This window comes from Sapajus apella, unplaced genomic scaffold, assembly GCF_009761245.1.
Source record: "Sapajus apella isolate SASKATOON/1434 unplaced genomic scaffold, GSC_monkey_1.0 scaffold10, whole genome shotgun sequence".
NCBI classification, from domain to species: domain Eukaryota; kingdom Metazoa; phylum Chordata; class Mammalia; order Primates; family Cebidae; genus Sapajus; species Sapajus apella.
The window spans coordinates 12809089-12825276 of record NW_022436950.1 but is presented as its reverse complement, the minus strand read 5'-3'; the positions used below and the strand labels follow the sequence as shown (position 1 = coordinate 12825276).

The following is a 16188-nucleotide window of genomic DNA, read 5'->3' as shown; positions in this document are numbered from 1 at the left end:
TTGTCTCGCAGGCATCTCAAAGCAAAGAAAACAACTGAGCTCTTGCACTGTCTCTCTCCGTATTAGCCTTTCCTTTTCCCAGTCTTCTGCATCTCAGTAAATAGTTCCACCATCCGTTTAGTTGCACAAGCCAGAAGCCTAGATTTCTTCCTTTCCCTCACCCTCTACACTGAGTCCATCAGCAAGTCCTTGTATCTCTGCCTCCAGGATACATCCCAGATCCATCCATTACCCTTCCCTGATAGAAGCAGTCCTATCAAGATCTGTTCTAGTAGTATTAATATTTCTGTAGCCCACTGCCACCACCTTCTTCCAAGCTGCCATCATCTTTTACCAGGACTACATTATCCTCTTTACCTGTCTTCTGCTTAAATTGGCCATTCTTACTTCTCTAGGGTCTGTTCTCTGAGAAGCAGAATAGATCACTCCTATAAATGCTCCTGTTTGAAATCCTCCAGTGGCCTTCCATTGTACTTAGAAAACAACTCAAGTTCTTTACTATGACACGTAAGGCACATGGCACACAGGCCTTATATACCATGCAATACCCTGTGCCCATACTTCTTGTTTACTATGCCCCAGCCAGCTGTTAGTTATCTCAGTGTTTCAAAACAGCAAATTCTTCCTGCCTCAAGCTGCTGCATATGTGCTTGTCCCTGCCTGAAGCTTCCATTCCCACTTCTGAGCATCCTAGCTCCAAATCCTGCAGTGTCACTTAAATGACACCTCCTTGAGAAGCCATCCCAGACAGTTCTGGGTGAAGTAGACTTGCTTTCTTACACTTAATACAGTTTGGAGCGTGTGCGTGTGTGTGTGTGTGCACGTACGTGTGTGTGTCTGTCCGTCTGTCTCCTCCACTCTAGATTTTAAGCTCCAGGAGGCAAGGACCATGTTTGTCTTGTTTACATCATAGTCACTAAATATTTGATAAGTGAATGAATGAATATGTCTTAGCCCATTTAGTGTTGCTGTAAAAGAAGTACCTGTGTCCGGGTAATTTATAAAGAGAAGAGGTTTATTTAACTCACAGTTCTACCAGCTGTAAGGCTCAAAACTGAGCCTCTGCTGAGGGCCTCAGGCTACTTCCACTCAAGGTGGAAGATGAAGGGGAACCAGCTTGTGCAAAGACCACATGGCAAGAGAGGAAGAAGTAAAACAGGTGGTGCCATGCTTTCTTTAAGCGCCAGCCCTGGGCCAGGCATGGTGGCTCATGCCTGTAATCCTAGCACTTTGGGAGGTTGAGGTGGGTAGATCACTAATGTCAGGATTTTGAGACCAGCCTGACCAACATGGTGAAACCCTGCTTCTATTTTAAGAAAATACAAATATTAGTTGTGCATGGTGGCATGTGCCTTCAGTCTTGCTACTCAGGAGGCTGAGGCAGGAGAAGAGCTTGAACTTAGGAGGCGGAGGTTGCAGTGAGCTGAGATCGCACCATTGCACTCCAGTCTGGGCAACAAGAGCAAAACTCCATCTCAAAAAAAAAAAAAGTACCAGCTCTGGCGGGAACTATGGAAATTATTAAAAGTGAGAGCTCATTCACCCACCAAGAGAGGACACTAATCTATTCATGAAGGATCTGCCCTCATGACCCAGTCACCCCCCATTAGGCCCTACCTCCTTATACTCCTACAATGAGGATTAAATTTCAACATGAGTTTTGGAGGGGACAAACATCGAAACCATAGCATAATGATACCTACTTGAACCGGTTCAGGGAATTGTCTTATTACCAGGCATAGGGACATGGAATTGAGAGCCAGGGAATTGCTAAACATCATCTTTTACAAAAGAAGAAGCTCTTTTGTAAAAGAGGCTTCTGCTACCTTCACAATACCCTTGTTTTTGTCCAGATTCTGTTTGTCTGGGCCTCAAGTAAATGTCAGTAGTCAGTTTCCATCCCTGTGTCTGCAGTTGGTGCCATATTTAATAAATTATCATGGATTGTAGAGGGTGCAGTGTCAGTATAGCTGCCTTTTTGGGGCATAACGTTGGAAGATGGCTGGTTTTTACTTCTGAGGACAAAGGTGCAGGGAGCAAGGGAACCGTGGTAGAGAGAATGTGTAGACCAGGTCATTCAACCATGCTGGTTTCATGGTTAAAGAAGGCATCAAGGACAGAGAAAAGGAGGTTAAAAGCAGTTTCTCTTGAGAAGAAGCAATCTTATCAAAATCTTTCCTCATGGCATTAATGTTCAAAAACCTGAAAAAAAATTGTATTATGTCTTGTTGCTAGTGCTGCAAATCTGGGACCACTTATTAAGATCCCCAAACCCCAGAGCTTCTGATCAGTACAGCCCCTTCCTGCTATTAACTTTTACAGGAGGAAATCGTGGAGAGTACAATAGGCCACTTCTAGCTGACTTGCCTCTTCTTACCTTATTTTGTATCCTTACCTTGTCCAACATTGTGTCTCCAAGTTTCGTCCTTAATGAGGTCATTTGCGCTGCATACATTGTAAGATTGTGTCTCAGAGTAATACATTTGCTGCTTTCTGAGCTATGCTTGAGAGACAACCTCTTCAACTGTGGAAAGAATTTGCCATTTAATAGAGGAGGACCTTTATAGCTTGTCACAGCTTTCAGTCATGGCTCTAGTTTTTGATTCTGTCACAGTGGCACATGAGAGCAGGAACATTTTGCATAACCACTTAACTCAGCCTTACAACAGCCTCTTAAATGGGTGAGGAGCAGCTTAAGCTGGCTTGATAGGAAAGAACACTGTCTTTTGGTGTTAATAATACCTGCATTTAATTTGCATAACTTAAATCCACAATAATATCAATCTTAGTTTTGCTCCAAAATTGCCTTTTTACTATCATTATCCCGTATAAATAATGTACAGCAACACTGATTTGATTGTAACCTTATATTTTATTAAATTTTTTTTCTATAAACATACATTGAGCACTCTATATCAGGAAAGATACAAATGCTTAATATCTAGAGGTCCGCAGGACAAAAAATAATGGGTGAGGATTTTCAGAATTGTAAAAACACATGAAACCTCATGTTGAAAAACAGCACATCTTAGCAGTTAAAATAAATCTACAACCAGCTATGATGATTGTGGTATAAAGACAGTGTGTCCAAAATAAAGAGAAAACCTTTAAAAGCTGAGAGAAAAGACAGACTGCCTACAGAGGAATGCCTCTCCAACTGACAGTACATTTATTATCAGCAGCAGTAGATCCTATACCTGTCATCAAAATAGGATGCTGAAATAAAGACCTTTTAGGACGTGCAGAGACTCGGATAATTTTTTACTCTCAAATATTAACTGAAAGAACTATGAAACATTATATTGTAAAAAGGAGGAAACTGAACCCAGAAATACGTTGGACCATTACAGAAGCAATGACACAACAAAGAATTTGGACAATAAGTTAATGAACCTGAGTAATCAGAATAAATGGCTACCTCTGTGCTATGATTTGAGTATTAGCAAGATGTATTTGAGTATCAGCAAGATGTTTTCCAGTTAAATATAGAACTACTTTGGTTTGGTGCTGATGCCTGAAATTCTTGTTTGTGATGAATTATTCACCTCAGGCAAGAGTTTTTAAGAAGGGGTCCATGGATGGAGTTGCAGGAATCTATGAACTTCCTAAAATTACAGGTGATGTACTTTGAGTATGCACAGTTTTTCTGAAGACGGGCTTGTTGGCTCTTATCAGATGCTTAGAATTTGAACTAGTTTAAGAACTACTGGATTCAGTTATTGTTCCTTATTAAAGTGAAATTACATGGATATTTACCTTGCTGTCAAGATGAGATACATGATCTGAATTTGAATAGTGACGTTATTGGTTTCCTTGCAGAATCATTGTGACCCTGGACAAATTATTTTTCTTCTCATTGTAGTCTGAGTGTGCATTGTATGACCTGTGTGGGAAAAGGCAGCAGTGGCGTTGCCTGGCCCCTGTGACTGTATCTCAGTATCACAGTCAGTATTTGATTATAGTTATGATTTTTCTAAAGACAATCACGATTAAGCTAACAAAATAAAGTTTTTAAGTTACCAGTTTTAGTATATAATAAAATATTTATTGTTATTGTTTTGTTAATTGAACATATATTTTGTGTAATACATTGTTCAAGTGTATGTAGTGGGGTAGGCGGGGGAAGCTGTGTTCAGTCATTATCTATACCAGTGAGATTTCATGCTAAAACAACTATTAACTGGTGACCATGTACAACTTGTATTTTCCCCCAGCTTTGTTGAACCATCACTGACAAATATTGTATATGTTTAAGATAATATAATGTGATGTTTTGATGTATATATACATGTAGAGTGATTAATTAGACCAAGCTAACATATGTTACCTCAAGTAGTTAGCATTGTGTGTGTGTGTGGTGAGAACACTTAAGATTTACTCTCCTAGCAAGTTTCAAGTATACAGTGTGATGTATTATTATTAACTCTATGCACCATGCTATATACTAGCTCTCTTACTTACTCATCTTACAACTGAAAGTTTGTAGCCTTTGATCAACATCCACCTATCTCTGCCATCTCCAAGTCCCTGGCAACCACTGCTCTACTCTGTTTCTACGAGTTTGACTACTTTAGATTCCACATATAAGTGAGATCCTACAGTATTTGTCTTTCTGTATCCAGCTTATTTCACTTAGGAAGATGTCATGTAGATTTATCCATGTTGTCTTAAATGGCAGGATTTCCTTATTTTTTAAAGCTGGGTAATAAAAATTCCATTGTGTGTGTGTGCGTGTGTGTGTGTGTGTGTGTGTATACATACCACATTTTCTTTATTGGTTGATGGACACTTAAGTTTTTTTCTTATCTTGGCTATTGTGAACAATGATGTAATGAACATGGGAGTGCAGATATCTTTTTGAAATACTAATTTCAGTTCCTTTGGGTATATACCCAGAAGTAGAATTGCTAGATCATATGGTATTTCTATTTTTAGATTTTTTTTAAGGAACCTCTGTATTGTTTTATATAATAGCTGTACCAGTTTACATTCCCACCAACAGTGTATCGGGGTTCTCTTTACTCCACATCCTTGCCCACACTTGTTGTATCATTTGATTTTTTATAATAATCATCCTCTGTGTGAGGTGGTATCTCATTGTGGCTCTGACTTGCATTTCCCTGATGATTAGTGATGTTGAGCAGCTTTTCATGTACCCATTGCCCATCTTTACCAAAAGAAACAGCACGATGACAAGGCAACCTGTAGAATGGAGACTATATTTGCAAATCATATACCCAATAGGGAACTAATATCTAAAATATATAAAGAATTACAACTCAGTGGCAGTAAAACAGATAACCCAACTGAAAAATGAGTAAAGCACTTGACTAGACATTTTTTCTAAAAAAGACATACAAATGTCACTTGTGATTTTTTAAATACAGCGTATTTTAGATACATGTATTTTATGTGTAATTTAAATTTAACGCTTCCTCTCACCTGGCAGTTCTGTACTGAGTGCTAGTGTCAAGTTGTTTACTGTAGTAGGCGTGGTCATGGATGTAAAGTTGTTGGTGGTCCTGTCCTGTAGGGAATTACTCTGAATAGGATAGAGGGTGGTAGGTCATAACCAAATCCCTAGTCCTAGCCTAAGACCCAGTAAAGTCAAGAGGAAGTTGTTCCTAGTCGCAAGGTTTTCCCTGCATGCTGCCTCGGATGGCAGCTTCCATGTATAGCTAAGAACAGAATGAAGCCACAGGCTTATTCAGAGACCTCAAGCTTCACAACTTCTCTGTATCATTTATAATTATGATTGTGACAACCCAATCTGGTTTTGATGCTGTTATGTTTGAAGGTAGATCCCAGCCACTGATCAGAGCACTCAGATGGGCCATCTTCACTAAAAGCCCAGGGTTTCTTTCTGTCTCCACAGCACCCCCAGCTCAGGGTAAAGTGCCCTAACCCTAGGACCAGTGAGAACCACCTTCCCAGTTCAGCTTTCTCCCCATCTATAGGTCCGTCATCTTGCTCAGCATGTGGGTATTTCTTAGAGGGTGAGGGAGGTGATTTTTCAAACGGTTACCAAGAGCATAGAGAAAGTTAATTTACCTCTTAAAAATAGTTATATATTCCTTTTACATTGATGAAATTCATTCTCCGATTTTTTGTGTAATGTTGAGAGATTCTAAGTTTTGATTGAATAAGATCATAATCTCAGTTTTTTTAAAGCAAACACTTTCATGGAGCTTAATTGAAACAAGACCAGTTAAATGTTTTGAGATGGAGCTTTTGTGGAAAATGCTGAATGTTGGAGGAGGATGATGCAATGAGTTCTCGGGACTGAGGGCCTCCTTTCCCTAGATACTTGAAATTATATTAGGGCAATTAGATTATAACTCAAACTTCTGAAAACCATTTAGAGATAGATAAGAAATTCATTTCACTGTATTGTACTGTAAATTGTAAATGAGAGTCAAGATTGTTTAATAGGTTGAAGTTTTAAATTGAAATTTCCTTCTACGTTATTTTATATCTGTATGATTCACCATGAAGTTTGGTTTGAAACCATAGTTTCAGAAATACTGATATTATTATATTATTTTCATGTAAATTGAAGTTATTTTTTTTTTAAATTGGTCCTGGCCACTTCTTTGTATCTCTCAAATTGCCACTTTCTTTGTCATTTTTAGAACTATTAATAGGTGGCTGATTGTATTGAGCCTGATCATAGAATAAAATAAGTACAGTGGTCTCCCTTATCTGTGATTTTGCCTTCTGCATTTTTAGCCCCAGTCAACCTTGATCCAAAAACATTAAATGGAAAATTCCAGAAATAAGCCATTTATAAGTTTTAAATTTCACGCTGCCCTAGCTATCGTGGTGAAATTTCACAGTCTCAGCCAGGACATGAATTATTTCTTTGCCCTGTGTGTCCATGCTGTCTTTCCTACCCACCCATGAGTCACATAGTAGTTGTTTTGGTTTGAGATCGGAAAAGCGTAGTATATATAAGGTTTAGTACTATTCGTGGTTTCCGCCATCCACTTGGGGGTCTGCAGATAATGGGGGGACTACTATACAATATTTTAGCATGATTGGGGAGCTAAAGCATAGTTCCTACTATTCTTGCCAGAAAATGGGCAAAAAATGTTCAATCTCATATTTTTATTATCAGGTCACACAACTTGTGAAGTAGTGACATGGATAGGAGACGGGGAAATAGTGGGTAGAAGAAGGCGGTTCCACAGCAAAGGTCCCACCCTCAAGCCTGGAAACCTACAGCCCTCCTTAATGGGAACAGGCATTCCTGTTTTTGTACCCACAAGCTGCCCTTTGGCCCATACAGCCCTTAATGGGAACAGGCATTCCTGTTTTTGTACCCACAAGCTGCCTTTTGGCCCACCACCACCCCCTATACTATGCCCATATAAACCTGAGATCTCAGGCTTCAGAAAGAGACGAGTTGAACAGAAGAGCAGAACGGCATAGCAGAGAGAAGAGAAGGAGCATCTGAATGCTGAGAGGAGTTCACCTGGGGATGATCAGAGGGGAGACAGGTCACTGGACAGCCAAACTTGAGGGAAAGATCATCTTCCCACTCCATTTCCCTTCCATCCCACTGGGAGCCACCTCTCTCACCCAATAAAAGCCCCACATTCATCCTTCAAGGCCATGTGTGACCTGATTTTTCCTGGATGCTAGACAAGAGCTTGGGATACAGAAAGCTATCACACTGGCCCTCTGCCTTTGTGAAAAGGCAGAGGGTCCACTGAGCTGTCTAACACTTAAGCTGCCTATGGATGGCAAGGCTAAAAGAACACACTGTAACAAGCGACCACTTGGGCTTCAGGAGTCACAGACACATCTCTGGACGCTGCCCTGGGGCACTCGTCCCAGCTCCTGCACCTGTGCCTCTGTGGCTCCCCTTCCCATAAGGGGTTTAAGCATGGATTGCTGCCAAATAGACAAGTCACACCGCTGTGGCACGTCCTGCAAAGTAGGTCAGGGAACCCTCTTGTTTCAGTAGATAAATTTGATGAAAATAATGCTCTCCTGAGGAATGATCCTATACGTGGTGTGTGTGTGTGTGTGTGCATGCATGCACGCACACGCATGTGCCATGACTTTTAGTATGTCCATATGTACATGAGGTCTTGTTTGAGCAATAGTGTCATTTAATTGGCTAATGGGAACAAGCCCCAATGCTCTTCTCTCTACAAGGCTCCTGTTTGTCTCTTTCTTGCAAGCGTTCCTCATTGCATGTTCTTTTCCTAAGAGTCAACAAGTCTTTTCATATCTTGGAGACAGTGAAAATTTCTCAAAACCATCTTGCTTGTGGTGTTTCAGGGACTCTTCCCTAGGCTGCTGCTGTAGTAGGCGAAATGTGTTGGTTTTGACTCTGAGTCTCATGCCTAGGTTACCGAATGGCAGATTCTTAGCTCTGTGACTGCCATGGCTCAGCAAGCACCCTGAGCTGAAGATCGAGTGGTTTTAACTTACCTCCTGATGGTCTTGGTGGAACAGTCCTGGCACACTCGAGCCATTCATCCAACACATCCTTGAGGGACTCTCATGTGCCTGGCATTGTCCTAGGTGTTTGGAATACATATGTGAAAGCCACAAAAATGGCTGTGCTCTTGGAGTCTGTATCAGACTCCTTCATGACTTTCAGTTACCCCCCTTCTGGAATGACAGGTCACTATTCCAGGCTATGGGAATGCAGTCATTTGCTTGGCTTTTTTTTTTTTAAAGCTTCTAATTTTGTATAATGTGACACCATTGCTGCCCTCAGGGAATATGTGTGTGACAGAGACAGACAGAAGGGCAGGCAGACATATAAGCACTTTGCCACCAGCAGGCTGGCTTCATGCCATAGTAAGGTAGGAGCAGTGACTCCAAGGGGAGGCAGGAGAAGGAAAGAGCGACTCTTCAACTGGGGTGGGATTTTTTTGACAGAGGTTCTTCTTGGCTTGGCCTGTGGTCACTGAGAGTGCTTCGAGGGTGTGACAGTGGGGCATGTGGGAATGGATGTAGCAGACAACGAGGGTCTCCACCCTCTGCCTTTGCAGAGATGGGCAAGGCTGAGTGTTGGAAGGGCTTGAACACACACTGGAGTATTCTGTGAGAGCCAGTGGATTTCAGAGGACGGCAATGACACCACTTGCCTTCTGCCTTGGGAGGATAATTGATGGCAGTGTGTGGGATGCAGTGGAGAGCAAAACTGGGTTGCACGCAGGGAGACCAGCTAGATGATTTTCTTTCATTTATTTTTATTCATTCAACACACATTCATCTGGGGTTCCCTATGTGCCCAGTGCAGGATGTTTCCAAATAGTTCAGGTGTCAGTAAGCATGGTTGTGGCAGTAGGAGTGGGAAGGCTGGGATGGGTGTGAGAGGCATTACAAAGGGGATGCAGGAGTGGCACCCCAGAAAGGCCTAGTTTAAGGTGTCAATGGATGTGTGCACATGTGCGCAGGGGTTTTCTCAAGGGTGACGGGCAGCTGAAAATTGAGGTCAGGTGCTTAAAGAACAACTCGTTGTGTAGGACCCCCCTTTGTGGTCAAATGCGGAGGTTTTTGAGAATCCCCAGTAATTTCTTAAACTCAGGCTGGGAGGTTATTCAGCCAGGGAACTCCACAAAGAGCGTTGACACTTGGGTTGAAGTGAACTTCTCAAAATAAATTTTCTAAGTGCTCGCCAGTTTTAGATGCCAGTTTAAGAAGAGTTAAACCACTTTCTAACTCATCTTTCAAGCTTGAAATGTATATTTTTGTTTTTTTCATTCCCAGTGACTGACAGATACATATGAAGACAACTTTGGGGGCTGCAGGTGGGCATCTCAGTCTCTTTTGCTGAGTTTCACCTGCTGTCTGCTTCACTCATCAGTGGTGTAGAAAACTGCAGCAGTCCGCCCTACACACAGGCATCATCCCTCACAATGGCTGGATAATCCCAGATTTAATTCCAAACAGAGAAAACTGATTTCATTTATGTTTTGTGATAAGAGGTACAGAGAAGAACTGAAAGCAATATAATGACTTGTGAAAAAAATGCTTCCGCTGCTCTGGAAGACCCAGCCCACTTCCCCTGGTTAAGGAGGGGTGTTGCATTTTAAACATGTGGTGGTGGTTATCCATTGTACTTTTTTTTTTTAAGGTAGGAAATGTTCTTTGGACTGAGTTAAATGCTGCTCAGCATAAAAGACTCCGTGGAACAAAGCCTGTGGACTGTGACTATTTGACATGCCCTGGGCTTAATAAGAAGACAGAATGTCTCTAATCGCAGCAGAACAAATACTCACAAAGGGTCTCCTTCCCTCCTAGGACTTCCTTCGCCGGGCATCTGGCTGGGATTCTTGTTGGACTAATGTACACTCAGGGGCCTCTGAAGAAAATCATGAAAGCATGTGCAGGTAGAGAATAAAACGCCTTTGGCATGACAACAAGTTAGAAGTTCATCTTAATCTTAATGTGAACAGAAACGACCCCAAGTTTCCCTGTGGTTCAACTCAGGAATTCCCTAATATGTTTTCCTTTTTAAACCAAAAGGTAAAACACCAGTGCAGTTGCTTACGTTGCTCCTCAAAAGAGGCTGCAAAGTTAAATTGTGAATCTGATACTTTCGTAGGGGACAAGTATCAGTATATATTTATACCTTCAACCTTAATGCTACCCACAGAAAACCACGATTTCCTAAAAAATGCAGAGAACGAAAGTGCGTTTAAAATAATGCATTCCTCTAGAATATGCCATGAATTAATATATGTGCAAGGCAAAGCTAAAAAAGAAAACAAAGCCTAGCTGGACTGAAGTGCAAGGCCAGTGTTTTAAAGAATTCAGAATGATGACCGGGTCCTTGGTGGTTGAGCCATATATTCATGCATAGCCAAGCCAAGTCTGTTATTGCTTGAAGCTTAGCTCCTGTTTTTTTGTTTTTTTTTTTTTTAAATTTTGTTTTTTTCCCCTTCAAATTGATACTCAATGAAAATTCATTTAGAAGTACTTGCAATTTTTAGACCTCTTAAATGCTATACTGATTTTGACTTCTAAGAAAACTGGTTTGCAAACACTTGTTTTATAGAGTGAGTTCCAATATTTCATCTTTTATTCATATGAAATCTTCTGAGACTATTTTACCTTTTCTTGAACCATAAATAATTTGTTTCACAGTTTGTGCTGATGACTGGTATTCTTGAGAACCATATAATATTCATGATATTAGAAAGCTTTGCAGGCACTGCTCTGGCACCTTTATGAGCAGGCTATGTTCACTTTTGGTTGACTTTTACAGACTGTGTTGCATCTCAGCAGATTCTCATTTTCCCGCATTTGCTTATTAATGTGTTTCTACTGTTTGTACTTACAGGAGGCAGTGGGAGCTTCATATATTGAAAATGTCCAGTTTTATTATATTTTCAATACAATTTGATACTCATTAGTACTGATAAAAGAGATGATTCTCAGGAGTTTAATGTCTTGTTTCTTTTTTCTGTGTGTTTTTGATGGAGTGGTTAGTAAAGCTTTGTAGACATGTTATGAAATTTAAGCAAGTACTTTGCTTAATTTTTAAAGAGGATATTCCCCATAATTATAATATTTAAACTCTTAGTTTTAAAAGCCTTAAAAAATAAGCGGAGACTTATTTTTATACCACTCTATTTTCAAAGCAATAAATACAATAGAAAATTAAATAGGAAAATTAGAACACTCAGTGCAATTTGCAAATAGCCTGCAAACTTGGCTTTTTTCTGCGAGCTGAGAACTGAAGGACACAGGAATCTTATGGAAAATGACCCAGCATGTGGAAGCTACTGTTTGATGCCTCCTGGAAAAAGAGGGTCACCCTGAGGGTGTGCCCCTTGCCCCTCCCTCTCTACCTTCATTCTGCTGTGCCAGTTGACTAAGTCGGCAGTCCTACTGCCTTCTATAGGGACAAGAAAGAGTAAAGTCCCCTAGGAAGGGTACGGAGCAGGCTCTCCTAACACCCTTGTTTGAGGAAGGTGCTCCATTTACCTGGCGCATCTCTACTTGTACAGAGGCATCAAAGCCAAGCCTTGGTACTTTGGCAGGCAAAGACTAAGAAATTTTAGTGAGTGTGAATTAGGGTTTCATTGTCTGCTCCCTACCCCCAAACACACACAAACTCTCTCTCTCCCTCTCTCTCTTCCCTACATAGGGCTGGCCCCCAAACAAAAGGGAGTTTACCTTGGGCTTTCTCCCAGAGAACTGCCTAATTACTGGAATAATTAGCACTTAAAGCTTTATGGCTGCCATTAAAATGTTTGTTTCTTTTATGTTTAGGCATTTTTCCCTCCAATGCTGGTTACCCAGGACAGCAATACTACTTTAATAGTTCAGGTAAGCATTTTATTTCATTTCATAAATTTTAACTTCTTTTTAAAATTATAGTATTCAGCTCTACAGAGTACCTTAGGATACCAGTTTATGTTGTGGTAGAGTAGTTCACATGTTAGGTAACTGTGCCTCTAACATGCCTGGAAGCTAGATAGAGGGGTAACCTAGGGAGCGCATTTGTGGGGGTTGGTAGGGAAAGATTCATATTAGACCTTGGTACTTTGAGTTTTAGTCTGAAACTGTACTCCTGGCAAAGTGTTAGAAGTTGGTTTTAGGTATACAGTTCTCCACAGCCCAGCCCATCTATATTCAGGAAACCCTTGCATACCCTAAGATGCTCTAGTAAATGCCATGTGACTTAATGAGGAAGAATGTACTTTCTTCTAAATGTCTGTGTAGATAGATAGAAAGGACTTCCTGTTAAAAGTATAAGACCTATTTCAGGCTAAAGCCTTTGCATTCCAGTCTGGGGTGGCTACACAGTAGTATCTTGGATCAGGCCCAGCAGACAGGTGTTAGCCATGGCCATTGCAACACTCATGTCTTAATGCAATGAACTGAATGGGCCCCTCCCACAATTCATATGTTGAAATCCTAACCCCTAATGTGATGGTTTTAGTAGAGTAGGGATTTGGGGAAAAATTAGGTCATGAGGGTAGCACCCTCATGAATGGGATTAGTGTCCTTATAAAAGCGACCCTAAAGAGCTCTCTAGCCTCTTCACTGCCGCATGAGGATACAAGAAGTTTGTGATGCCACCGTGATCAGTTCTGGTAAGGACCTTCTTTTGCAGCCTGGGAGAGGGTCCTTACGAGAACTGATCGTGCTGGCATCGCAGACTTCCAGCCTCCAGACTGTGAGAAATAAGCTCTGTTGCTTATGCCAGCCAGCCTATGGCTGTTTGCACAGCATCACAGATGGACTAAGATATGTTTCTCTTTATATTAATTGATGACCATTATGGCTTAAAGCTAAGACTAGCAGTATTTTCTTTAAAGGACTGGACAGCTAATATTTCAGGCTATAAGGGCTTTATTGGCCATATAGTCTCTGCCGCAACTGTTAACCTGTCTTTGTGGCATGAAAGCTGCCACAGACAATGTGTAAACAAGTGGATATAGGTGTGTTCCAATAGAATCTTATTCTTAGCCCCTGCCTTTTCTACTGTGTAAGGATATGAGATGGGCACTCTGCCAATTGAACCTTACAAAATAGGGTAGTTCTACTTACTTTCTCACTCTCTCTTCTGTATTCCATTTATTTTCTATTTTTTAAAAAAGAGAACAGCTTCTTTTCTTCTTATGTGGAAGAAGTATGCACACAACAGACAGGCAGAGAATTAGGGGCAAAAATAAAAAGACCTTTTTACCTCTTTTAGCCTCTTGTAAGATTACCATATTTATATGCCTTTCTCTGAAGTGATTGGATTTCTTCAAAGGCAGTGCAACAAAAGGCCAGGTGGCTATGCTAATGGTCATCTAGGGAACTTTTATGAGAGCATATGTATATCTTACAAGTAATGATTTATTCTTAATATGGTTGTCCTTAGCTGGAAAAGTCTTTATAGGTCAGAGAACCTCATGAATGTTTAAAAAGCTGTTACCAATTTTTCTAATCTCAGTGGTGTTTCTTGATCTCCTTTGCCATGAAATCCTGGTATGTATATAAGGAACAGATGGAGTAGTTAATAGAATAATGATAACCAGAGTTTCTTTTACTAAAAAAAAAAAAAAATTAAACTAGTATTCATCTCAGGACATAATTTACGTGTATTTAAGTATCTGATTGCTAGGTTTTTCCAGGAATGTTTGTTATGAAGACTTAAAAACATCTGAGTGGGTGAGTGAAATAGCCGTAGAAAATTTTTGGTCCTACGGGAGGGGGCCGGTTCTCATTATAATAGATACCGATGAGATTTTTGGTTCTGTTGATGATTTATGATTGATGATATAGAAACCACACTGGTCTTTCTGATTTAAGGCACCAGAACTTTCCCATTTTCTTTCCCCATGTTTTGTCTGACAAGTTCCAAATTAGGTTTTATAATATTCAGATGTTTAGAGTTGTTGACTTTATTTCGTTGAAGAACTGTGAGATTATTTTAAAGTAAGAAACAGTATGAAGAAAAATGTTTTTCTACATCAAGAAAATGTTGCCTCAAATCATTGCATGTGTATCTGGCAATTAAAACTCTACATAAATATATAATTTCTATGTGGTGAGCTAATATTCAGAGACTTTGGGTTATTTTGGCTTTTGAATTAACTGAGCATTTTTGGGGGTGGATAGGTAGAAATGCTGCTTAGATCTCACATACCACAATGCCTTTCCACAGGGGTTTGAAAGTGATAATGAGCCATGTGGGAAGTTACCCAATATGCTTTTTGTGTTCCTGTAAAATAATTGGCACTTTTAGGGAACTGGGCAGTTTCTCTATGCAGGGATTGCTGAAGCATCCCATAGTATTCAACGACGTGCCTATAAATATTCTATTAGTGTTGCAGAGTGGTTGCTGCTTTCTTTTATTCTTTGTGGAGATATATTAATTGTGTTTTCCCTATTTGTCCATATACAAAAGATTTTTTTTTTTTTTTTGATAAGGAATGAAAAGTAAGATTTGTAAAAACACTACCATGGTCTCCTTTACTCTCAAGGTATGAAAGTTGCTGGTTGGGTGTTCCTCAACACAGCAATGGGAGCTGAATTTTTCTGATTCTATTGGATAAAGACCAGCTTATGAATAACTGTTCATATTTAAAATTGCGTCAAGATCCAAATTCAGTTTTAAGTCATTGTGAAGATTTGGAAAGTGTACTTGTCTCCTTCTCCTGTTTTAAATATCAATAATGTTAATATTTTGACATGGGAAACAGGTGAGAGAAGATATGAAAGTTGGGTTGTTGGAGGGATTTAGTAAATCCTCATTAATGTTTACTGCACTGGGGCAAGGCTTTTCAGAATTAGTCTCCAAAATCCTAAACAGTTTTGTTTAATGTTTATTTAAGTCATTTCTTTCTTTCTTTCATTCTTTTTTACTTTCACGGACATTCAGTAAAATAGAATCAAGCTAGAAGAGCTTTATCATAAGCCCTAAGAGTGGACAAAAGATCTGGATAAACATTTCTCCAAGAAGATATATACATGGCCAATAAGCACATAAAAAGATGCTCAACATTATTAGTCATCAAAACCACAGTGAGATACCACTTCATGCCCTAGGATGTTTGTAAATAAAAAGGCAAATAGTAGCAAGTGTTAGTGAGAATGTGGAGAAATTGGAACCCTCATACACTGCTTATAGGAATAGAAAGTGGTACAGCTACTTTGGAAAACATTCTGGCATTTCCTCAGATAGTTAAACAGAATTGCCATGTGATGTAGCAGTTCCACTTCTAGGTATCTACTCAAAAGAAATAAAGGCATATGTCCACACAAAAACTTGCTCACAAATGCTTATCACAGCATTATTCATAATACTTGAAAGGTAGAAATAATACAAATGTCTATCAGTTGATGCATAGATAAATAAAATGTGGTATAAACCATACAGTGGAATATTATTTGCCCATAAAAAAGAATGAAGTACCGATAAATGTAACAAAACTGATGAACCTGGCAAGCATACTAAGTGAAATAAGCTAGACACAAAATGCCACATATTATATGATTTAGTTTATATGAGTCATCCAAAATAGGCATATTCTGTAGAGACAGAAATTATTAGTACTTACTTCGACCTGGAGAAGGGATGGGAAGCTGAGGATTGTTAGCCGAAGAGTACAGATATCTTTTTGGGGATGATGAAAATGTCCAAAATTGATTGTGTGGTAATGACAGTGCAACTCTAAAATATACCAAAAACCATTTAGTTGTATACTTTAAATTGATAAA

General features: G+C 39.8%; 1 protein-coding gene across 5 annotated transcripts in view; it reads left to right on the top strand.

The window, feature by feature from the left end:
* RHBDD1 (rhomboid domain containing 1) overlaps positions 1-16188 on the top strand; it is a 166812-nt gene that overhangs the window by 64305 nt on the left and 86319 nt on the right. For 3 of the 5 annotated variants that reach the window (XM_032277635.1, XM_032277633.1, XM_032277634.1), the window contains exons 4-5: positions 10267-10355; positions 12244-12300. In XM_032277635.1, coding sequence (XP_032133526.1) covers positions 10267-10355; positions 12244-12300 — 146 coding nt within the window. Of the gene's footprint in view, positions 1-10266; positions 10356-12243; positions 12301-14898; positions 15109-16188 lie in introns of those variants that run through there. The other 2 variants (XR_004268941.1, XM_032277636.1) reach the window with 2 other exon arrangements.